Source organism: Chenopodium quinoa, unplaced genomic scaffold (genome assembly GCF_001683475.1).
Source record: "Chenopodium quinoa cultivar QQ74 unplaced genomic scaffold, ASM168347v1, whole genome shotgun sequence".
Lineage (NCBI taxonomy): Eukaryota > Viridiplantae > Streptophyta > Magnoliopsida > Caryophyllales > Amaranthaceae > Chenopodium > Chenopodium quinoa.
Window position 1 is genome coordinate 999040 of NW_018743669.1, and position 23134 is coordinate 1022173.

At 34.5% G+C, this 23134-nt stretch overlaps 4 protein-coding genes across 5 annotated transcripts; 2 read left to right on the forward strand and 2 right to left on the reverse strand.

Annotated features, from left to right (window-relative positions):
* Nucleotides 1-1755: 1755 nt before the first annotated feature.
* On the forward strand, nucleotides 1756-9970 carry LOC110683451 (RING finger protein 141-like). Of its 2 annotated transcripts, XM_021859829.1 has the most exons (8): nucleotides 1756-1865; nucleotides 2008-2119; nucleotides 3472-3622; nucleotides 3763-3829; nucleotides 4046-4280; nucleotides 4848-5291; nucleotides 8112-8224; nucleotides 8991-9970. In XM_021859829.1, the coding sequence occupies exons 2-6, from the start codon at nucleotides 2049-2051 to the stop codon at nucleotides 5053-5055; spliced, it is 732 nt and encodes a 243-aa protein (XP_021715521.1). In that variant the 5' UTR covers nucleotides 1756-1865; nucleotides 2008-2048; the 3' UTR covers nucleotides 5056-5291; nucleotides 8112-8224; nucleotides 8991-9970. The 2 variants fall into 2 exon arrangements, with proteins under 2 accessions (XP_021715521.1, XP_021715520.1); XM_021859828.1 differs by having other exon boundaries at nucleotides 8112-9970.
* LOC110683311 (aspartic proteinase CDR1-like) lies at nucleotides 5283-8181 on the reverse strand. Its single transcript, XM_021859658.1, has 3 exons — nucleotides 8115-8181; nucleotides 7856-7961; nucleotides 5283-6948 (listed from the first exon to the last, which is right to left on the reverse strand). Exons 1-3 carry the CDS (start codon nucleotides 8179-8181, stop codon nucleotides 5547-5549), a joined length of 1575 nt encoding a protein of 524 aa, XP_021715350.1. The 3' UTR covers nucleotides 5283-5546.
* On the reverse strand, nucleotides 8765-14302 carry LOC110683450 (dehydrodolichyl diphosphate synthase 2-like). The gene is given in 4 exon segments (XM_021859825.1): nucleotides 8765-9454; nucleotides 9457-9562; nucleotides 10252-10319; nucleotides 11003-14302. Coding segments are annotated over 4 exon segments (975 nt in total). The 5' UTR covers nucleotides 11417-14302; the 3' UTR covers nucleotides 8765-9067.
* A 4032-nt stretch (nucleotides 14303-18334) lies between these two features.
* On the forward strand, nucleotides 18335-22891 carry LOC110683452 (protein DAMAGED DNA-BINDING 2-like). Its single transcript, XM_021859830.1, has 11 exons — nucleotides 18335-18700; nucleotides 18836-18926; nucleotides 19624-19751; nucleotides 19942-20064; nucleotides 20193-20281; nucleotides 20416-20536; nucleotides 20739-20830; nucleotides 21193-21322; nucleotides 21531-21779; nucleotides 21870-22066; nucleotides 22277-22891. The coding sequence occupies exons 1-11, from the start codon at nucleotides 18491-18493 to the stop codon at nucleotides 22482-22484; spliced, it is 1638 nt and encodes a 545-aa protein (XP_021715522.1). The 5' UTR covers nucleotides 18335-18490; the 3' UTR covers nucleotides 22485-22891.
* The last annotated feature ends 243 nt before the right edge of the window (nucleotides 22892-23134 follow it).

Below are 23134 nucleotides of genomic sequence, written 5' to 3' on the forward strand. Positions count from 1 at the left end.
TTCCTAGATCCAATATTGGTGACTCTTGTGAGTTATATGGGTGATTCTTGTGAGTTTAATTTGATCTGATTAAAGCATATGTAAAAATGTCAACATCAAATATAAAAAGTGTTTAAATATGCTGTAAAAATATCATATGATCGTTCTCTTTTGAACATGCAGTTACAGCTATAATCAGTGTATTCTCTTTTGAACATGCAGTTACAACTATAATCAGTGTATATCATTACAAGGTATCATACTATCACTAGTCTAAAAAGTGTTAAACAAATACAATTAAAATGCATTTAACTAAATGTTTTTTTTTTATTAATTTGTGAATTTTTATTTATTTATTTATTTTTTATAGGATAGGATCCTCATTTAGTCATTTTGAGTTATGCTTTCTTTGCTCTTTTAATACTACACCATGGGGAGACAAGATATTAGGAAGTGGATAGAACATATAGAAGGTGAAATACCTATAAACTTGAAGTGAGTAAGAAATAGTAAGGTTAAAATGCCTTAGTAAAGGTTTTAAATATTTTGTTTGAAAGGAATTTATCAGCTCGTCTTATGTGCGGCTGGCCACACCGTGTGACCACTAAAAGTAACCCCTATAACATTGATTAAGTAACCCATGTAATACCGACTGAGTAACCCCTATAACACTGACTGAGTAACTCTATAACAATGACGAAGTAACCCTTTTAACACTGACCAAGTAACCCCTATTATACTAGTGAAGTAACCCTTAAAGTGGCTTGTCATACGGGTGTGGTCAGCCACATATAAGACTTTGTGGGAATTTAAAGAAATCGAGTTCTCTTACAAAGAAATTGTGCAATATTTGTAAAAACGTCCTTAAAATTTAATTGGTGCAACTTTAGGACTTAAAATTTAATTGGTGCAACTTTAGGAAACTAAGGTTGTACAACCATATTATTTGGAAAAATAATACTACCTGTTACATATTATGTGCAACAAAAACACTGACACGGACTCTTAGACAAAATTTGTATGCGAGTGGTAAATATAGAGTGGAATATAAAAAACATGTGATGAGTAGAGAGATATAGAGAAATGACAACCAATAAAAGGAAAGAAAACATTTATTGCAAATAAAGTGTAGCATCTACTTTTGGTAAATGTTGCACATAATATGAAACAGATTAGTATATATTTATATTCAAGGGAAACTTCTATTCCCGTAAAAAAAAAAAAAAAAAAAAAAAAGGAAACTTTATTAGTTGTCTGGTGATTCAATATTACTTGGACTTCTAGACAAATAAATAATGATATATAGATTACAAAATTATAATTAAGTTTATGTAATTAAATCATATTTGTAAATTCTTCCTTGATTAAAACACATAATTGAAGCAATATTTAGGAAACGAAAGTTGTTCATGTATTTTGACTCGAGCTAGATGTCATCAACAAATTAATTATAGGATAAATTTATCAAATCAACACATCGAATTAAATTTTGTCAACTCTAATCTATCCAAAATTCCTAAATTTGAGTTGGAATTTTCCTTAAGATTGCCAAAACACAAACTACCAAAACACAATGCACCACGTCCTAATAACGTCTGCCGAAAGAAAAGGATAACGAAAAATACACTACTTTCCATATTTCTCCCCCCCCCCTTTTTTTCCTAGCAAATACCATAAAGCGCTGCGTTTTGACCTTTTTTTAATTACTGCCCAAGAAACTTTACTTATTTTTTTTTTTTCCATTTTATGAAAAATAAAATAAAAATATAAATAGGCTTAGAAGTTACAACTACCTGGGCTCATCTCCTGTATGGAAGGCGACGAAATATCCCACACTCTCATACACACTCTTTCTCTCTCTTCAACGTCTCGTGAATTGTGATAAAGTAAGTTTCTTCGATTTCTTCAATTTCCAGGGTTTTGATTTTTGTCTAGGGTTTATGATTTCGATTCCTCTAATTTATACTCTTTCTGATTTCGATTATCAAGTAACACTGATTTTTATTTTTTTGAATTTTTTGTTTGAAGTTTTTTGTCAAGGTTTTTCGTAGTGATTGGTATGATTGGTGATGAAGATGAAGAAATCGTTTCGAGAATCTGTTAAAGCTCTTGAAGCTGATATTCAGCACGCTAATACTCTGTAAATTCTATATTCTCTATTTCTCTGTCTTTTTTTTATTCATTTAGATATGATTATGTTAGTTTGAATTTGATTGTGTTAGTTTGAATTTGATTGTGTTTTGTTATGTAAGCTTGAATCTAGTTATAGAAATAATTTGAATTTTTGTGCTTGAATTTTGTATTGCTTGATTAATTTCTGTAATCTGTCATTTGTAGTTGCATGGATTGATTGTGAAAATATATAAAATAGAAATTGCAGAATTTTGATTGCGAATTTGTGTTGATTGTATTATACAAGTATATATCAAATCGGTTTGTGCGAAGCTGAATTTTGATGCCTGATTGGTGAATGCATGTGTAATTTATTATAGCAAAAACTATGTTATTTTCGCTGTTAAGCTGAATTTTGGAAATTGATCGACAATTTGTGTTGTTTGCAAATATGAGGTTGAAGGGTAAGTATGATAGACTGGCTTAAAATCGATTTTGTGCGAAAAAAGAATGACATGTTGAGCTAGCTTAACAGCCACCGAGGTACATTTACCTCTACAGTTATTTATTGAATTTAATTATTGTCGTAGTTTGCGCAGTTCACCCATTCTGTTTAGTGGTGTGGAATTGGTAATTTAGTGCATCAGAAGCAGAGAGGGGTGTGTTGATATTTGACAAGTGTAGTTTAAATGCAAGTAAATTTTTCTAGTGACTATTTTCTGGAAAATTAGCTTTTAATGGACTTTACATGTGGAAGCAAATACCTACCTCATGTTGCAAAGAAGCATTTTGTGTATTTGACACAAGATCTGAATCCATCTGGTAGTGAAGTAAATGTAATTTATGTTCTGATTTTGATTGAGTTTTTTTTTTTTTTTTTTTTTTTTTTTTTTTTTTTTTTTTTTTATTTTACTTGTTGATTTCATGAACCAACTAACTGATATTCTGAGGCTTTTGTTTTTGCATGCTTGTCAAGTACAAAGTATCTTCTAGGTCTTTGGCATGAGGCCACATTCAATAGTCCAAAGAGGAAAGTGTGTGAAATTATGTTCATTGCAAATTTAAGCTAGACAAGCAAATGAAGCCAGAAATTTCTTCCAGAACCCAGTATGTCATAGATTGAGAAGCTGTGACCTGATGCTCATTTCTCCTTAGAATATGATACTGTAGAAATTTACTACATATACTCCATATGTAGTACCTTCTCTAAGTTTTCCATGCTTACTTGGATGGATGTGTTGAACTCTGGTTCTTGGATTTTATTCATATAAATTATGTCATTGAATTGGTCCCATGCAGTGCAACCAACTATGCTCTGTAAGATGTATGCTGAATTTTCAATTGAACTTGTCTCACACCCTATTTCTTTCTTTCTCTTAGTGCTTCAGGGTACAGAAGACAGCCTGATGGCGCTTGCTTCCAGATGAGACTATCCTATGGCCCAGCAGCTCACTTATTTCTTTTCCTTGTTCAGTGGACTGACTGTTATCTTGCTGGTGCCCTAGGGCTACTCAGAATTCTAATTTTTATGGTAATACGTAGTATCTTCTTACAATCACCTCTTTTCTTACAGTTTGTATATTAGTCAGTTTAAGGTCAAAATTTCCAAGTATTAAAATACCCTTTATGGCTTGGAGTTTGTCACCAATTCACAATTTGGCTGTTGTGCAGACTTATGAAGATGGGGAAACCACGATGTCTGTCCATGAAAAGAAAGCAAGCATTCGACAGTTTTACGGTGAGTCATAAATAAAGATGTTTACCATACATGCCCAAGTTGATACTCAACGTGCACATGTCTTCTTTTCTCAATTTCTCTGGTTTCCCTTTTACTGCCCCTTTTTTTTCCTTGGTTGTGGAGGGGTGTGAGTGGGAGGGGAAAAAGTGGGATAGGCAGTCAGTTAGTAAGGTTTTGAAGTTAATGAGCTTCTAATTATTTTTCTTGGTGTGTTAGGTGTGATTTTCCCTTCCCTGCTGCAACTGGAAAAAGGGATTACAGAATTGGACGATAGAAAACAAAAGGAAGTCTGTGCCCAGAAGTATAGAAGAGCAGATACGTGTGAGAAGCCTGAATCAATGGAGCTAGAAGACGAGCTAGAAGCGGAGTGTGGCATATGCATGGAAAATAATGACAAGGGTGTGCTCCCTAATTGCAACCACTCTCTGTGTTTCAAGTGTTACAAAGACTGGTAAGCTCTCTGTTTTCTTTCTCGGTTGTTGGATCTGTCTTATATTGCTAGCTCTATGCTGAAAGGGGAGAAACCAGTGCAGATATCAGAGGATCAGACCTCCGGACCACTCAACCATTCTTTATAGCTCATGCCCTTGTGTGATCTGCAGTTGGTACCTTGGATTTCTTTTTTACTGTCTGTCTACCCATCTTTCCAATCTTTTTTTTTTTTTTTTTTTTTTTTTTTTTTTTTTTTTTTTTGTACAGAATTATAAAAAAAAAAAAAAAAAAAAAAAAAAAAAAAAAGATAGTGAGAGAAGAGGTAAAAATTAAGGGGGAAGACTGAAGGGAGGGATATTGAGAATTAGGAAACTATACTAATCGCAGTTTCTAAGAACATTCTTTTCTTGTCCAGCCAAATACATCTTTTGAGTCATGAAAGCTATTGTGTTACATTATTAGACCTTTTGGCTGTCATGTTGGATATTTCGATCAATTGGGAGTGCTCATTCTGTTATTTAAGATTTCAGATCACCATGACAAGATGTGGGAATCTGATGCTGGATTCTTCCTTTATTCAATGCAGGTCTATTCGGTCTCAGTCTTGCCCTTTCTGTCGAGATTGTCTAAGAGGAGTCAAGTCAGGTGACCTTTGGATTTTCATAGGCGACCGTGATGTTGTTGATTTATCAGTTATCATGAGGGAGAATTTAAACCGGCTGTTCATTTATTTAGATAAGTTACCTCTCGTGGATCCATATCCTGGGTCTACATCCTATGATTGGCACATTTAATTATCATGCTTATTGGAAGTTTCTAATGTACAGTTAATTCAATATATAATCTAATAGATAGCAATTTTGTGTTTCTTACATTCTCATTTTGTCTGTCTTTTGCTTGGTTTTACATGAAGTTCTTATTTTCTATGATTGTCAGATTAAAGCTAATTGGTGGATGGAATTTTGATCAAGTTCTTGCAAGTGATTCAATGTAGAGGGGAAAAATTGACTTAATAAAAACATTAACCAAAGTACTCTCTTTTGTTTCGAGCTAAGACCATTATACCAGTTTTTATCATTATTTTTAGGCAATTTCTAGCATAAGAATCAGATTTCCCCTGATTATTTAGAGGACTTCAGTTCTTTACATCTGTATTATGCCAACACCCCTAAATGTGAGATATTAAGCACTGGGATCTGGTCTATCTTTAAATTCTCTGCTTTCAGTATCAACTTCTTGTCATTGTAGTGTTATATGTTGTTATTGTATACAGCAAATGTTGTCTTCACCCTTGCAGAAAATCGGCAGCATCATCAGGACAAGCTCCTGTATAGATTAAGCTGAGCAAGTTGTTCTCCAGATCATACCCAATGTGAACATTCCTTTGCTGGTGAAATCCTAGTAGCGATACCTTACCTTCGCTTTCTTTGAGCCTGATCATAGCCAGGCAATATAGTCCTGAGTGTCTTATCCATAAATTTGCATCACATAACATGTAGTCAAGGCCATTAAAGTGGAAAACCACCTCTGGAGCATCACTGATATCCCTGTAGCATAACTCGAAGTGTTCAGTGCTCTCGGGGGTTTGCCCAGACATGAAATCCATGATAACACTTACCAAGATATCATAAGCTTCAGCTCGAAGCATTGTATATGAGGCCCCTGAGTCAATGATGAATCCGACTTCTGTTCCGTTCTTATCTATAGATTTCTCAAAGATCCCATCTGGAAGGTTGACTTCTGTTCCATCCACACTGATCCCTGTTAGGTTTAGGTAGTAGAGGCCATAATCATTGGGTAAAAGAGGTGTTGTCATCCCAACATCTGATGTGAATGCTCCAGGCCCAAAGTGTGCTACCCCCCGTATGTGCGTCCCATTGGCGAACACATAGTGAGAGAAATGAGAGACAGTTAATTGTCGAACGAGGGAGACACTATTGTTGCCTACACCTACAACTCCTGGACTATGGCTTTTATCGTGGTGGTCATGACCGCAACCAAAAACCATGTTGCTCAAGGTCCTTGAGGTATTCTCGGCTGACAGAATTAGTGTTTCCGTCGAGACTACTCCTCTTGATGATCTGTCCATGTAGGAAGCATGATAGACGCAGAAGGGAAAGTCAGGGTCTTCAGTAGTAGAGCTTCCACATGAATGTCCAGGTGCCATGGAACAATATTGTTGGTCTTTACATTGGACATGTCGGTAGGTAGATGAGTTTTGTGGGTTAAAAATCGGATAATTTCCTTGCTTATAGCAATGAACGCAAGGGCGACATTGGAACCAGGTAAAACTACTTCCAGTATCAAAGATACCATAACTATTGAATGCTGGTGTTCCCATGGTGTATTTCATAAGCAAGTTCCAGCCAGAAACTGGGGCTGCGACGTAGTCTTTTGTCAATGTATTGAGTTGGCTGAAGTAGCGGCTTCGTGCTACAGAGGTGTGGACCCCATCCTGTATGTGCTTCTCTCGTGTGTAGTTCGGGTCATAGAAGGGGGATTCTGGTGAGCTACGATGGATGAGGGACGCTGAGAACATGATATCGCCATTCCTTGGCGGATTGAAAGAGGGTTCTGCAGGGGGATATAATGATGAGGTGAAACACTGATCAAGGGAGTTGATTAAGGTTATAATCAGAAAGATAATGGAGAAGAACATGATGAACTTTGATGGACAATTTAAAGCACTGTGAAAAAATGCATTGAAGCATTTAAATTTATGATGCTATTTTATTTTTAAAATCAGCTCTTTTTTTTTTTTAAAAGGTGCACACTCTTGTACATATACAACAGATGTACTTGCTATTCAGTAACTTTGTTCATCATTGAAAGTTTGCTGGTGTATTTAATACAACAATCTTTTTAAAATCCAATCTTTTAACTAGAATTTTTTTTAAAAAAATAAAATAAAATTAAAAGGGGGTTGAACTAATTAGTTCTGTAAAACATGAATTCACAGAAAGAACCATTTTTCTGATTTTTGGGTAACAGAGTTAAGTTGGATTCAGTAAGCTTTGACAGTCTTGAAAAGAGAAGTTTATATATGAACATTTTCATATAGATTGCATGCCTTGTCATAAGTTATTACAATTTTAGAAAAGATAATTTTTTCGAAGATACTAAACTAGTAACTTGTTTGTTTGAGTATTGCCTTACATTGCCAGTTATACCATATTTCTGTAATTCTTGTAACACATACCAAGTAAGAGATTTTTTCCTACAGTTTCTGATTTTTAATTAGCTTTCTCATTTATACAGCATGTTTTTGGCATGTATGATCCTGCTTTAAGAGCCCTCGTGCTACGCATGGACCAAGCCTTCTGCTAAAAAGACAAAAGTAACAAGAAGCTATAAATATGAAGTTGCTTTAGAAGTATTTGCATCCACTAAAATCTTACCCCTAAATTTCAATGAAATCAATACCTTATCATGGAAACTTGGAGCTTTAGATATGCCTTGTTTTCAATCATCTACCGTTTTGATCATTTCGTGTAAATTATCAAAAAGAACTTGTGTGATTGATACAGTTTGCATCCAGCCAGTGAAAATGAGATGTTTATTCAGGAATGTACAAAAAGGATCCGATGGCCTAACTTATCAGTTGCACATCTGAAGACTTCATTGTGAAAAGTCTGAATCGCTTCAGCTGCAAACTGTGTAAAACTTTCCATTAATTTCATACTCCATGTTTCTGTTTCTCCTGCATAGGTAGTAATGTAATAGAAACGAGACAGATTATGAGTTCTAATTAGTGTGCAACAAAGCCACTTTGAACTGGGAAGTGTTGCTAGAAACTTTTTGATATGAAGCTTATTGTTTTGGTTTTAAGGTTTGTAATTTTGTATAACAGGACTCTCTTTTGATATAGCAATGGATGCAAGGAAGACACTAGAACCAAAAGCTGCATCCTGTGTTCCCATGTAGTGTGATGGATCAAACGTGCTGTGAACGAAGGTGGTGGAGGTATGCTTAGTTTTTGTTGATCAATATATCATTCATTGATGTTATAGTAGGCTCAAAGATTATTAGAATATACAAGGGAAACATGATATAATAGGATGCAATGTAAATTGTTTGACTGAATGATTAGATATAATAGGATGCAATGTAAATTGTTTGACTGAATGATTAATTAACAGATGGAATGAGGTTCCTTATAATTAGTTAACTTTTTGATGTGTTTGAAACCTATACTATGCTTAATGAGTTTTTCCACCAGTTAAAGGAGCGAACTCTGTATTAGTTATGTCAGGACTGCACTTCTTGCTGTAAATGCTTAAACTGATAAATTGAGCAGCAAGTATTAAGAGAAATAACTCAGAAAACAGTTAAAGCTGAACGCGTATGATCAGGCCTGATATCCTCGGTTGGATTTCCTAGCCGTGGCCTGGATCAGACCACCAGCTATGAAAAAACTATAAAGATATCTACTCTTTTTCTATAGCCATAATCAGGTATGGCAGAGATAAATTATAAAATCACACTTCTGTCATACTGCCATAGGTAGGAGCCTCAGGCTCTTAATACCAAATTCATGTTATTACTATGACTTATATAGTTATATACATAAGAATTTTATTCTAGGACAAGATGCAGTTATTTCTCGTCTATGTTTACATTAAGAGTATTTATGATCTCAAAATATTTGTCTAGGGGAATTTTTTTGTTCTTTTTCCCATAGTTACAGTATACACCCAATTATCTGCATGTTTAACAATCTTCTCTGCAGGGTGGGTATTGCTTCAACTCTCAATTAAGCTCGATTATATAGAATAACCTCTTTTATCTGCAAGTTTTTCATCATTATCATCGGCTATTAGCACTTGATTCTTGTAAATCTCTCCCACCATAACGTCTACTTCTTTGCTGGTACGACATCAAGGCCTCTATAAACTCCTCTTCTCCAAAATCAGGCCAAAGAGCCCTCACAAAAAACAGCTCAGTGTAAGCCAGTTGCCAAAGCAAGAAGTTACTGACCCTCAGCTCACCACTAGTTCTTATGAGCAGGTCAGGGTAAGGATACTCAGTACAGTTAGTTTCGAGTTCTTGTTCAATCAACCCTTCATCAATCTCTTCCACTTCCACAGCACCGTCTTTCACTTTCTGAGAGATGTTCTTACACGCTTGTATGATGTCGTATTTCCCACTATAGCTAACTGCAACAATTAGTTGGAAGTTTGTATAATCTTTAGTTGGAAGTTTGTATAATCTTTTGTGGTCTCTTCTGCATCAGCTATCAATTTTTGTAAGGATTTGGGCAGCTTGGAAGTGTCTCCAATTACTGATATCCTGATACCTTGCCTGTTCAACCAAATATTATTAGCCAACCAAAGTCTTATCTGATTCATATTATTTTCCTTTTTCGTGGTTGATCTTAAATTTCAATAAAATTCAGCACTAGTAGTCTCTATCTATAATCGCGAAGGTGATGATGACTTTGACAATGCACAATGGTGACAATGATTGGAAGTGGCTAGACCGTCGAGAGTCGAGGCTCAAGAGAGCAAAGAAAGTTCTAGTAGTATGTCATTTAGATGCTAAGACAAAAGGGTCTTAATCCACAAGTCTTTGTATTAGGTGAGAGCAATTTAGGGCAGGTAAAAACCAAAAAAAAAAAAAAAAAAGACAACATTTTTAAAAACTCTGAACTAATATAATTATTTGGTGAACCACAATTTTTTTGAAGATAAAATGAGTTTTCTGCCCAAATAATCTTGCAAAAATAATATTGTTTGATCGTGTAGGAACTATCCTAAACTGTCAATAAAATGAGACACAAATCATATTGAATCGATTTTGCATCTAATCAATTAGTCGTTTTCAATATACATACTAGAATCCTATTAATAATCAAGATATCGTAATTAAACCCAACCAAAATCATCCATATTACATAATTTAACTTCCTAATCAAGATGTGGGGAAATGAACAACGTAGGACATTTAGATCCTACAAATGTACAAAATTTATACATTATTAAAGGATCTACCTGATAAAGTTGTCTAATTCAGATTTAATTCCTCTCTCGAACAAGCTCATTAAAAAATCAACTTCCACCTGCATTTGGAAATACCCGTTAATTTCGGTTAGGGTTAGTTGCCACTATTAGTCCAACAAAATCACACTTGGAATAATTTTAATTAACATCCTAAAATATAAAACAAATTAATACTCCATAATATTCGTAGCAAACTAGTGAAATCACATTAAGTTTGTTTTCCGATTTCTCCACACTATCAATCTCATTATCATGTACAAGTATATGATTTCATAAGTTATGATACAAAAACACAACAAACATTAAACAAATTTACTTAAGCGCTTCTATTCTAATTAATTGGCACGCTTTTTTTTTTTTCAAAGAATCAACATTTATCATCAATTAGTACCAAGAGTCTATTCTGATTTACCGAATTGAACTGAATTTATTGAAACTCGGTTGAACTGAATATTTTATAAGAGAAAGAAATTAAGAACTGAACTAATAGGAACTGAACTGAACTGAAAATAAAGTTATAATACTACCTCCGATCCAAATTACTCGCAAGTGTGGGGTACTATTTGTGAAATATAAAATATTCCAAAGTCGAGAATAATTTTGGTCCGGAGGTAGTATATAATAATTAAATAAATCTAAATAAAAATGATCATATTTCAATTTGGATTCACAATGTATAATCAAAACGTGTCATATAAAAAAACCGAGGCAAGTAGGTGAGCGAAGGGATAAGAGTACTGACTTGTGGGCGAACCCAATTATCATAGGAAAAAGCAAAGACAGTAAGAACTTTGACACCCCATTTCCCACACAACTCCACCATCCGCCTCAATGACCTCACCCCTGCTTCATGCCCTGCACCACTAGGCAACCCTCTTTGCCTAGCCCACCTCACATTCCCATCCATTATCACCGCCACGTGCCGCGGCATCGCTTCGTGCCGCAGCCCCGGTGGCAGCTCCTCTTCCACCGCCACGGCGGGTCCCATAGTGGGAGCCGCCGAGACGGTGGCGAAAGGAAGCCTATCTAATTTGGAGAATGAAGAAGAAGAAGAACTTGAAGGGTGAAATTGTAAGAAGAATTGATTTGTGGGTTTTTGAGGGTTGGATTTTAGGAGAGAGAAAGTGGTTGTGGGTGAAAGATGGAGAGATAACATTTTTTTTGGCTCTGTTTTTCAGAAGACTGAGGACTGATTCTGTTGGTTTATTTGTTGAAACAATTGTGCAAAATTAGTTGATTTTGCCGCCACATTTAAACTAACAATTTACTAAGGTCAATGTCAAAGGAAGGTGTTTTTGAAGTAGCGTAATTCGTTCAAATTCTTAAATTAAGTGGCCAATTTTTTTCTTTAATTTAAAAAATTTGATGAGGCATTAATTTTCTGAATTTTTAGTAACTTCAAAAATTATGCCCACATGTTTAAAAGAGGTGATAATATCCTAGTATGTGGTGCACATCAATTTTATTACATGTTATATTTACTAATTTATACTTATACGAAATTACATACTCCATACAGAGTAAATTTATAAATGTTGTGTGATTTGAAATTATGTTAGTGGCAATACATAACTCATGTAGGTTCTTTTTTTTTTCATGGTGTGTTTTGCTAATGAGATTCAACCACTTGTCCACTTCTCACATCCTACATCCAATTTCATCTTGGTCGCATGAAATGCACCTCCAGCCTTCTTTAAACTCAATTTTAACGGTTTGGTCAATGACAACAAGAAGTGCCATCCTTTGTGACAACAACGACAAAGTCATTAGAACACATTGATAATTTATACAAGTATGATACATTCTATTATATTTTACTATCATATATGTAGAAGTTTTAGAAGTTTAAGATGTGAAAACAGGACAAAGAATAGGAAAAATTGTATGCTCCTGTTGAATTGAATTCACAAGAAGACATATAAGAATTATAAGAATTGAATTGAATTGTACATTTGTACTGCTAATATTAATTAAGAATATTAAAACACATGTTCTTTATTAATCTTAGATATAAATACTTATTTTTTTGAAAGAATCTTAGATATAAAGACTTTGGATGAGGTGTTTGATTAATTGATCGCATATTACGAAGTATCACACTATCACGTTGCAAAATTTCTTTATTTGATAAGTGAGGTTGTGGGGCCGAGCCCTCATTAATTTTGGGAGGTGCATTTTTTGACTCCCGTTATTTTTGGGCTAAGGATAGTTGGGCCATATGATGTCCAGTATTTTACGTGTTGTACTACCTACATTAATTAGACAATTTCTATACATATTTTATTTCAAATCATTACAAATAATACGGAGTATAAATGGTAATATAAACCATTAAACATTACAGTACTGATAAGAAGCATTATAAACACAATATGGAATAGTACAAAGTAGTTGAATTCCTAAAAAAAAAAAATCTTATGGTTGAATTTCAGTCATTAAAACATTGTTCATTATAATCATCATGCCAAAAACAAAACCAGACAAAAAAATATAATCACCTAGCCTCCGTGTGTGTGTATATATATAATCACGTAGTACATTAAAGAATGAAATTGATGTATTAGTCATTTAGTCCTTCCTCAATAGTAGGAACGAAACTAGATTAGATATTTCAATGGGTTAATAATTTGTATTAAAATTTGATGGTCCATAATTAAATTAATCACGTTCTTTGAAATTTGTGATTGGTGTTTGTTTGGTCGTACCTAAACTGGATATGCGGCACTGATAATGTACAAATTAAAGCTTAATTAGCTTATATAATTAGCTCTCATTGTACATTTGGTCACCATTGGAAATTGTTATGGAGAAGTTAATCATGTGGCTGATTGGTTATCTAATTATGGAGTTTGGTTAGAGTAAAAACTAGTCATTTACTCATAATTTAAGTTTATCTCTGTGATAAACAATATGACTTTTTTGTAAATAAACCAATAATTTTTTCTTAAAAGCGAGCCTCATAATGATGATGACGGTATAAAATTATTGATTTATTTACCAAAATGTCATATAATAATAATAATAATAAAATAAAATAAAAAAAATTAAAAAAAAAAAAATCTAGATCTTCTCGTCTCAAGGGATCTTCAAGTCGTTTTTTATTAGAGGACCTTAGTGGTGTTACACGGTTTTGAATGGTGTCCGAAGTGTACTAATTGGTGCGAGCTAGGCTTAAATATAGGATCAAAATGTGCAAGGCTAAAGATATGATAACAGATAAGATAATGATGAGAAAGGAAAAGTTACCAACTTTGGAGCGACGCCAATTATCAACGGAAAAGCCAAAGATAGTAAGAACTTTGATGCCCCATTTTTTACATAAAGCCACCATTTGTGTTAATGACCTTTGTCCTGCACTTCCATGCAACCCCCTCTGCTTAGCCCACCTTACATTCCCATCCATTATCACGGCCACGTGTCGTGGCATTGCTTCTCGTTGTAGCCCTGGTGGCAGCTCCACCTCCTCATTCGCCAAGGCGGGTGGCCGTCCCACGTCCGAGGTGGTGGATAAAAGCTTGTGGAATGATCCTTTCATAGGAGGTGATGGTCGGAGAGAAATGTGCAAGTGTGTGGGGAATGGGGTGGTGGTAGTAAGAGGGTTGTGAAAAGAAAACATTATTGCTGCGTTCGTTTAGTAGTGTTTGTTGCCTTTAATTTTCAATAGATGAACTAGCTAGGTTTTTGTTTTATAGTAGAATTAAACTAATTAGGGGGCGTTTGGTTTGGGGGTTTCAGGAAACGGAATGGGAATGATTCCGTTTCTTGTCGTTTGTTTTTCCATTTCAATCATTCCCTTTACCCTTTTTTATTTTTCACTTTACCTAAAATCCCTCTAATCTCATTCCCTACCCCCCCTGACTTTTGCATTCCCATTCCCCTCTTCTTTACCCACTTCTTCATCTCCTCTCTCTGAGCACCCCTCTTCTTTACCCACTTCTTCATCTCCTCTCGGCGAGCACCGTCAGCGACCACCACCGTCAGCGACTACCGTCAGCGACCACCGTCAGCGACCACCACCGTCAGCAACTACCGTCAGCGACCACCGTCAGCGACCACCGTCAGCGACCACCACCGTCAGCGACCACCGTCAGCTTGTTCAAGGTAAACCCTAACTTCAGAACTCGCTATTTTCGTGTTTGTTCAAGGTAGATTTGATCTTTAGATTGATTTTAAATTTCATTATAATACCCTAATCTATGCTCTGTTACTTGTAAACAACTTCTGATACTTTTGCTAAAATTGTGTTGAGATGTTATCTACTTCAGATAATTTTACTTGAACTGTTTGTCTATGTTCTGCTACTTGTAGCAACTTCTGATACTTGCTAAAAATGGGTCATGGGTGGAGAATTCCGTTTTCAATAATGAAAGCATAATGTTGGCATCTTATTTCTAGTCTGCAATTACATTATGATACACTCTTATATATTAACCAATTATGGGGAAGAACATGTAGCCGAAGTAGGATCAATAAATTGGTTCCCTATGGAAATTTGAGTGGGAAGTATTCTAGTATTTCTGTAAGTGTTACAACTTACGAGTTTTTTATGATTTTACTCTGGACTCCAGAGCAATGTTAGTGACATCATTAATTTAATTTTGATTTTTATTAACTAAATCAAATATTTTCATACGATCGTATCCAATTTTTTGGTAGTAGATAGATAATTTTATAGGCATCATGTAGCATTTAGCCTTTCCCCTGTAGCTTTTATGCTGTTTGCTGTACTGTGATATGATGTGTGGTCTTCAAATTATAGTGTCCAACTAGCTATAGTTGAAAACTCTTAACCACGACTGTGAAGCCCGGTTCTTCCTCCTCTGTTGGTCCATCATGTTTACTTTTTGGAGATAATGTGCCCTTTCAAATTTAAAATTATGGTTTCCTCTGGAAAGATGCTTATGTAGAAAGGTTTTTGCTAATTTTGTCATCTCTATTTTGAGTAGCTATATCTGAGTTTGAATTATGCTTGTAACATTGTCTATTTGTTTCACTTTTATGGGCATTATTATGTTTGTAGTAAGATATGCTTGTGCTTGGCATTCATTTTTTCAAGGTAAATTTTCAATACTTAAGTATTAATGGTAGTGTTGTGTTGTGAAAAAGGCTTGTATAATTGTATTCATTCTGTAAATGCAACAAGTTCTTGCTTTTCCCTCCCTTTCCTTCCAATTACTTGTTATCCAAACAAAGGTGTTGCCATGTCTTTCTCTTACTTGTTATCCAAACTGCCTGAGTTTATATTTTGTATAGTAGACAAGTAGTAGACAAGTATGAAGTATGAAAGAAGGCAGTGTTTCTTGAATTGTTGAGATGTATTGTAGTATGTGTTGTACAATATTGATTTCATATGTATATACATGTATATATTGGTTTAGGTTGAAACTTGTCAATGATATAGTGTTGTTGATTTTCTTTTCTACAGAAAATGGCTCGAATTGGTACTTCTTTGAAAAGGAAGAGAAATTGGGACTTTATTCGTTTCATAATTACTATGATTAATTGTGTTGTGTTGCTACATTTGATATGGTACACAATGAGAAAAACTATATACAATTCTCATTCTCTAAAGCTAGATAAAAAAACTAGAAGAAAGATGAGATTGCACAATTTGAATAGAATGATTAGAGAAAGTGACACTTTGTGTAGGAACTATCTTCGTATAAATCGATTCACATTTGGTGTACTTTTAGAAATGGTTAGAGATATTGGCGGATTAAATGAAACTAAAAACACATGTTTGGAAGAGATGGTTGCGGGTTTCTTATACACATTAGCTCACCATAAGAAAAATAGAATGATGGGTGCTCACTTTTATAGAAGTGGTGAAACTATTAGTAGACAATCTCATGCTTGTTTGTTAGCAATCTTAAAGTTACATGTTGTTCTTCTTAAGAAACCAACTCCAATACGAGAGTGAACAAGTGCTAGAGGAACTACTCTCTTTTAATCTTGAAGGTGTCACTCCTACCCAAGTTTTTGAAGTGGCTAACATTCTAACCGCACAACCTAACAAGCTCATGATATTTTCAAAGTGTCCGGATGCTTTGAAAGGTGCTTATGTTAAGAGTCTTCTTGGAGGAAGCGGTGATGGTAGTGCCTAAATAAATTTTATGTTATGGTTTTATGTATGGTTTTGTATTAGGAAGGATTATTGGCAAAGACTTTGGTTGAATGTCAATATTATTAGAATACTTTTGGTATGAACTTTTATCTATGAACAAGTACTTTGGTATTATTTTCACCATGAGGTGATAATTTGGATTTGTAATCAATGGAGCATGAAAAATGTTATTTATAGTTTTTTTTATAATGTCTTTATAGTTTTTTTTGCTTAACTTTTTCATAACAAGGTCTTCAAGTATTAATTCATGATTTCACAGGTTTATCATATAATACAGGAATTTAAAAAATGACAATTTCATTCCCTGACTTGAACCTAACAGTCACAAAGGGAATCAATGAACAGTTCATTCCGTTTCCTGGATGCAACCAAACAACCAGGCTAAATCAGGGTCAACCCATTCCTTTCTCCTGCATTCCCTGGATTCATTTCATTCCGATTCCCCTGCGCGAACCAAACGCCCCCTTAGTGTAATACAAGTTATTTTTTTTTAAAAGAATTGTACACTATTTTAAGTTCTATATTTATGTATTATTTTTGTCTAAATGTTGCGATTATTATAATTAAGTAACCATCTTGACTTTTGTTTGCATGATGATAAATGTTTGCAATGCAGTGCAAGTTTTATATTGCTATTTGCTAGCCAATTAAATCTTCATAATGAATCAAATCAATGTAGTAGAATTATATTATACAGAGTATATTGATTTTTTGGTACAATTTTTAGATGTATTATGGACATGGTGAGTTCAATAAGAGAGCCAAATCGAAGGGCACACATCAGATGCATGTTAATCGTTAATTATCTTTCATAAAATGTACGTTACTCATGAATGTCATTATCATTTCAAAACTTTTGAGTACGTGATGATACTCGATTTGATAATCTTTTTGATCTTTCTAACAATGGAGTACTTCAATTGTTTCTTTCCAACTGTAAACTCGTAACTCGTAAATAATGGTTATGAAGCATTATTAATTAGTTAATCACAATGCGTTATAATTACATTGATCACATGCATGTTATTACAATCTTTTTGGTCTTAGTGATCGTGAAAATGTTGGTAATAGACGTTCGATGCTTTTATAACAAAAAAGTTTACAGAGAATGCTCTGATGCTAACTTTGACAAAGATTCGACCATTCAGGTGTCTAACATAATATATACTTTGTACTTCGTATTCATTTAATTAATTCCATTCACTCTCTCGGATCTTATTTTATCAATCTTTTAAACTTTACACTCATTCAACAGTTTTACAAGTAAAAGTTTACAATAAATGAATATAGCTAGCAAAACATAAAAGAGTCGAACTATTTGGAGCTTATAAAGTTAGCAATTCGTGATATAAGATTTAACATAAAAAATATGTAAAAGTGAGTTTAACTTTCAAATATAGCTCAAATTGTAAATTGAGTGAAACTTTTGAAAATGAAAGAACAAAATATCTCATTTCAAAAGACAATTTTATATTTTTTCCAATCAATCTCTAACAACAATACTTGATAGACTTTTATTATCAGAAAATAAAGAAAAATAATGTCATGTTATTTTAAGCTTCGAAACACAAGGTGTCAACAAAGCATAACTTACCATAACTACTCAAAAGAAGAGGGCCAAACATGTGACACATACAGTTTTAAAAATATGGCTACTAAAAGATTAAAAGTAACTTCAAGGGTCTATTATGATTTACTGAGTTGAGGTGAACTAAACTGATTATGAGAGAACGAAATTAGAAACTAAATTGAAGTGAACTAAAATTAAACTGTAGAGTCATTTGCAATTTTTTTTATTCAAAAAAAGATGAATGGGCGTTACATGAAATGAGGCCGAGGGTCGTTGGTCTCAATCTGCACGGTTGCAACCAAGCCACGTAATCTCCCGCCAATTTCAACATACATTCTTCCCTTTTTACCCCTCTCCCTACCAACATTACCGTAACTACCAAGGGTAAAACAGTAAATTCCAACCGCAATTGATTTTCCCAAGTTAAGGCGGTTGCTGTTCCTCTTTCTGTCCCCCTCCTTCCTCTTCCTCCCTCTTTCTCTCTCCTCTGAAACTCCAATTGAAAGCGAAATTAGCAGTAATAGAAATTGACGAAAATGCCCCCGAGAACAAGGAGAGCAGCGTCGCCGAAGATTGTGATTGAGAGAGATGAAAATTCCGAAGAAAGCTCCTCTGATGAAGAAGTAGAAGATGAACAAAACGGCGTCGTTTATGAAAGTGAAGAAGATGAAGTTGATGAACCAATTGAAGATATTAAGAGTAGAGAGAAAAAACCCATTACTATTTCTCTTAAAAAATTCTGCAAAGTAAGTTTTTTTTTGTAATTATAAAATTTTCCCAATTTTTAATTTGGGATTCTACTTTAGGGTTTAAGATTTTGTTGAAAATTTGAAAATTTTCTGGGTTTAATATTTGCTTATTTGTGTTTTTGGGTTGATTAGGTATGTAAGAAGGCAGGACATCAAGCTGGGTTTCAAGGGGCTACTTATATTGATTGTCCAATGAAGCCTTGTTTTCTTTGCAAATTGCCTGGTAAGTGTTCGTTTGGTGGTTTTTATGTTGGAGTTTATTAAAGTTTGAATGTATTTTCTAATGTATGATGTTACCATATTAATGTGTTGATTTTGTTGGCGGATTGAATGTTATCCAATAATTTACTTATCTCTTTTCCCGCCTCAAAGCAAAATGGAACTTTGTAATGTGCAATACACTCAAATGTTGAATGGTTTGAATTTAAATGTATGAATTAGTAATTTGTTAACACTTTTGTTGAGTGTTTACAGATAATTTTTGGTGTGCTTTTGAACTACTCAGTAGATTTTTTTATTTATTTTATTTTTTATATTTTGAAAGTATTAGAGTAAGCCGTTTGTTAATCTTGTCCGAAACTCCAAAATGGTTATTCACTTATTCCTAGAACTCTGAAAGTGCAACTTGCCAACTTCCCATGATTGTGCCAAACAAACAACCCTGAATTCCTGCACTTCCTAGGATTTCTCAAATGGTATTTTGTTCAATGACTTAGGCCCAAATGAATTTTCAAGGTTATCCTCGTCATGAAAGAGTTACAGTAATATGTCCTTTTCTTTTTTCCTTCAATGGTCCTTTGAATTTTCATTGCTTTGGCATTTGAGCCTTTGAGGGTCGGGATGGGGTAAGGTAGAGTTGAGTAGTAGTTTGCTGATGGTTTTGAGTTTTTAACGCGTCTTTCTGTGTATCGTGGATGAAGGCCATACAACAATGAATTGCCCTCACCGTGTTGCTACTGAGCATGGTGTCATACCAGCTCCTCGTAAAAGTACTCGTCATTCAGTGGATTATATTTTCGAACGCCAGCTTAGGCCACACGTACCTGCTGTAAGTTGTTTGTAGTACATGCACTCTTCTAGTAGCTTAAATCCTATGGTTTATTGGTTTTATTTGGTGGGAATGGAAATTCTATGCATTGTATGCTATGATTGTTGGTTAAGCTTTTAAATATTGGCAGCCCAAACTGATTGATTATAAATTTTTCTTCCTTTTCGTTTTCTTTTTGGGTTTAATCTAGATCAAGCCAGGATTTCTTATACCAGATCAAGTGACACGAGCAGTTATCAGATACCATAGTAGACGAGTTACATGTTTGGAATTCCATCCGACTAATAATAATATACTTTTATCGGGTGATAAGGTTAGTTTCAAACTTTAAAATCTCTAATTGGTACTCCATAGAGTCGTAGATTATTGCTATTGCTTAATTTGCATTACTGTATTAGTGATGTCTAATGTATTATCTTTCTATCCCTTTTTTTTCTTCAGAAAGGTCAACTTGGAGTCTGGGATTATGATAAAGTATACGAGAAAAGAGTTTATACAAATATTCACTCTTGCTTACTCAACACTATGAGGTTAATTTCATTGTCTTAGCTGGATCTTTTGCATCATTGTTGACACTTCCTCTGTTTTAGTGGCCTTCTTTATTATGAGTAAGCTATACTTTTCTATTATCTTGTGGTTGTGACAATTTTATTCTGCTATGCAGATTTAGTTCCGTCAATGATGGAACTATATTTGGTGCATCCTCTGATGGAACCATTAGCTGCACTGACTTAGAAACTGGAATCTCAGAATCATTGATGAACCTAAATCCTAATGGCTGGCATGTATGTCATTTTTTTAATTGATGGCTGTTTTATTTTGATTAGATGTGCTTGCATTTGGCTATGATGGCATTCAGAAGTCAATGAGAATTGACAACACGCCCAAGCAGTTTTTCATTATCTCTTTTTCAAATTTGTTACCGTGCTTTTACTTAGCTAATATAGTTAGGCATACATGATTAATGGGATGCATGAACACATGTAGGGTCCAAGCAGTTGGCGGATGTTGTATGGCTTAGATATCAACTCAGAGAAGGGGCTTGTTCTAGTTGCTGATAACTTCGGCTATATGTACATGTAAGTATATCTGTTACTCTTTCGTTTGAATGAGTTGTGGGAAGTACTGAATTGTTAGTAGTTGTGACATGTAGCTTTTTGAATAGGAAAACACTCATGTTACCTGGGGACTCTATGTAGTACTGGTACTATGTAGTTCGTACATATATAAAATCGTAGTATTTTTTTATAAAAAAAAAATGTTAAGACAGCTTCTATTGTGATTTGTGACTATTCTTTTGTGAATTTTTATTTTTGTAGTACTCTGTAATTCTGATAATCTTGTAGTTTTAACTTTGTTTGATATATGAATATTATGAATGAGTGAATTTTTTATCTGTTCATAAATGTTTTTGCCAATAATATTCATGCCATACTTATAGGTTGGATAAGCGTACAAAGGATAAAATAAGGGAGGCTGTCTTGATACATAAAAAGGGTAGCAAGGTTGTAGGGTTGCATTGTAACCCTATCCAGCCAGATCTTCTCTTGAGTTGTGGAAACGATCACTTTGTAAGTTTTTTCTTAGACTTCAAATTGTCGACTTCTTTCTTCATCTGCTTCGTGGACATCAGCATTAGTGGTTTTTTTTTTTCCTTAGTTTTTGTTTCAAGTGGATGGAACCTTCGTTATGTTTTTAACTGTAAGAAGTGATCTTTGATCTATGTTAATTCAGATATTCATCCCAATGTGTTTTCTACTTTGTTTGGCACCATTTCAGGCCCGCTTATGGGATCTCCGCCACTTAGAAGCTGGATCTTCTCTTGGCAACCTTGCACACCGGCGAGTAGTCAATTCTGCTTATTTTTCTCCGCATACAGGGAGTAAGATTCTCACTACGGCACAGGACAATCGTATTCGTGTTTGGGATTCAATATATGGCAATATGGAGTCACCAAGCCGTGAAATTGTACATAGCCACGATTTCAACCGCCACTTGACTGCTTTTCGTGCTGAATGGGATCCCAAGGTTGATTTTTTTTTTTTTTTCATTAAGTTACACACTTTTCTTTAGGCATTGCTGACTTAGTTATACTTCCTCCTTTTCCCCTTTGGGCAGGATTCATCAGAATCTCTTGCTGTTATTGGACGTTACATCAGTGAGAACTATAATGGTGTTGCTCTGCATCCTATTGACTTTATAGATGTGAGCACAGGGCAATTAGTTGCTGAGGTGATTGACCCAAATATCACGACCATCAGTCCTGTTAATAAATTGCATCCCAGAGATGATGTTCTGGCGTCTGGTAGTTCAAGGTTTGTATTAGGTGGCCATCCCCTCAGATTTTCCCGTCATCTTTCTGCTTTTTATCTATCATTCTTATAGTGTAGCATGTAGATTAAAGAAATAAAAATTATGCTTTAGAATGTGGGTTTCATCTTCATGAACATAAAGCATCATTGTGATAATTTCTAGTTCTAGTATGTATGGAAAGCATAATAGTTGGTGATCGTATTGTCTTTCAGATCTTTATTTATCTGGAGGCCTAAGGATAAAGCTGAGGATGTGCAACAGAACGATGAAAAGAAAACAATTGTTTTCTGTGGGAAGACCGACAGTAAACGAAAAAAGAAATTTGGTGGTGAAAGTGATGAATCGGATGATGAATCGTTCAAATCTAAGGGTAAGATGTCCAAAACAAAGTCATCTGCCTCCAAAAAAGTCAAAAGGTGAAGTTTCTGAAGTCTTGTTGAACTTTCATTCCTTACTCCTGAGGGTAAGAGTTGCTGCTGCTAAGCATAATATAAGACCGAAAGTATGGTCCTTGAACTTTTTTTATGGTTTTTCAACTGGGTGAACAAGTTCTTTTGTTATGAAGCTGCATTGGCTCTTCTGAGAAGAACCATTTTCAATTTGCTGTTACGTTGAACAAGCTTTTCAAATATTATAGGAATGCAGAAAGCTGCAACTAGCTTATACATTATGTGCCTAAAATGGTTAGGTTAGTGTAACTTTTCTATGTTGCCTGCTATATCAGCCTCATCATTTTGCTTATAAGATGAGCTGCAAATGCAGTGGGTTGTAATTGTTGTATATATGAATATAATTAGATAACGTATATATTTTTCATCTTTCTTTAACTTAACTGTTGCATCAGGTTTGATTACTTCAGGCCATTTTAGCTGGTATCACTTTTGGACCTGGTGTCATCTTCCTCTTAGTTTACTGATATGACTTTGCCTCTGTTCGAGGGTTGTGGTTCATTCATCATATGTACAGGACGTAGGCACCGACCAATTGTTGTATGTTGTCAAGATACGTTTTAAATGATAGATTTATACGTATCCTCTACCTTATATTTTAATAAAATTGTAAAATCGAGG

What these genes read in the sequence shown, in the direction of transcription:
- LOC110683451 (XM_021859828.1), top strand. Translation starts at nt 2,049, where the DNA reads ATGAAGATGAAGAAATCGTTTCGAGAATCTGTTAAAGCTCTTGAAGCT. An exon ending in ATTCAGCACGCTAATACTCT is followed by an intron (nt 2,120 to 3,471) that starts GTAAATTCTATA and finishes TCTTTCTCTTAG; the next exon opens with TGCTTCAGGGTACAGAAGAC. An exon ending in TTCAAGTGTTACAAAGACTG is followed by an intron (nt 4,281 to 4,847) that starts GTAAGCTCTCTG and finishes TATTCAATGCAG; the next exon opens with GTCTATTCGGTCTCAGTCTT.
- LOC110683311 (XM_021859658.1), bottom strand. Translation starts at nt 8,181, where the DNA reads ATGGGAACACAGGATGCAGCTTTTGGTTCTAGTGTCTTCCTTGCATCC. An exon ending in CATTGCTATATCAAAAGAGA is followed by an intron (nt 7,962 to 8,114) that starts GTCCTGTTATAC and finishes CTACCTATGCAG; the next exon opens with GAGAAACAGAAACATGGAGT. An exon ending in TTCAGATGTGCAACTGATAA is followed by an intron (nt 6,949 to 7,855) that starts GTTAGGCCATCG and finishes ATTTTTTCACAG; the next exon opens with TGCTTTAAATTGTCCATCAA.
- LOC110683452 (XM_021859830.1), top strand. Translation starts at nt 18,491, where the DNA reads ATGCCCCCGAGAACAAGGAGAGCAGCGTCGCCGAAGATTGTGATTGAG. An exon ending in AACTTCGGCTATATGTACAT is followed by an intron (nt 20,831 to 21,192) that starts GTAAGTATATCT and finishes CCATACTTATAG; the next exon opens with GTTGGATAAGCGTACAAAGG. An exon ending in GTTGTGGAAACGATCACTTT is followed by an intron (nt 21,323 to 21,530) that starts GTAAGTTTTTTC and finishes GCACCATTTCAG; the next exon opens with GCCCGCTTATGGGATCTCCG.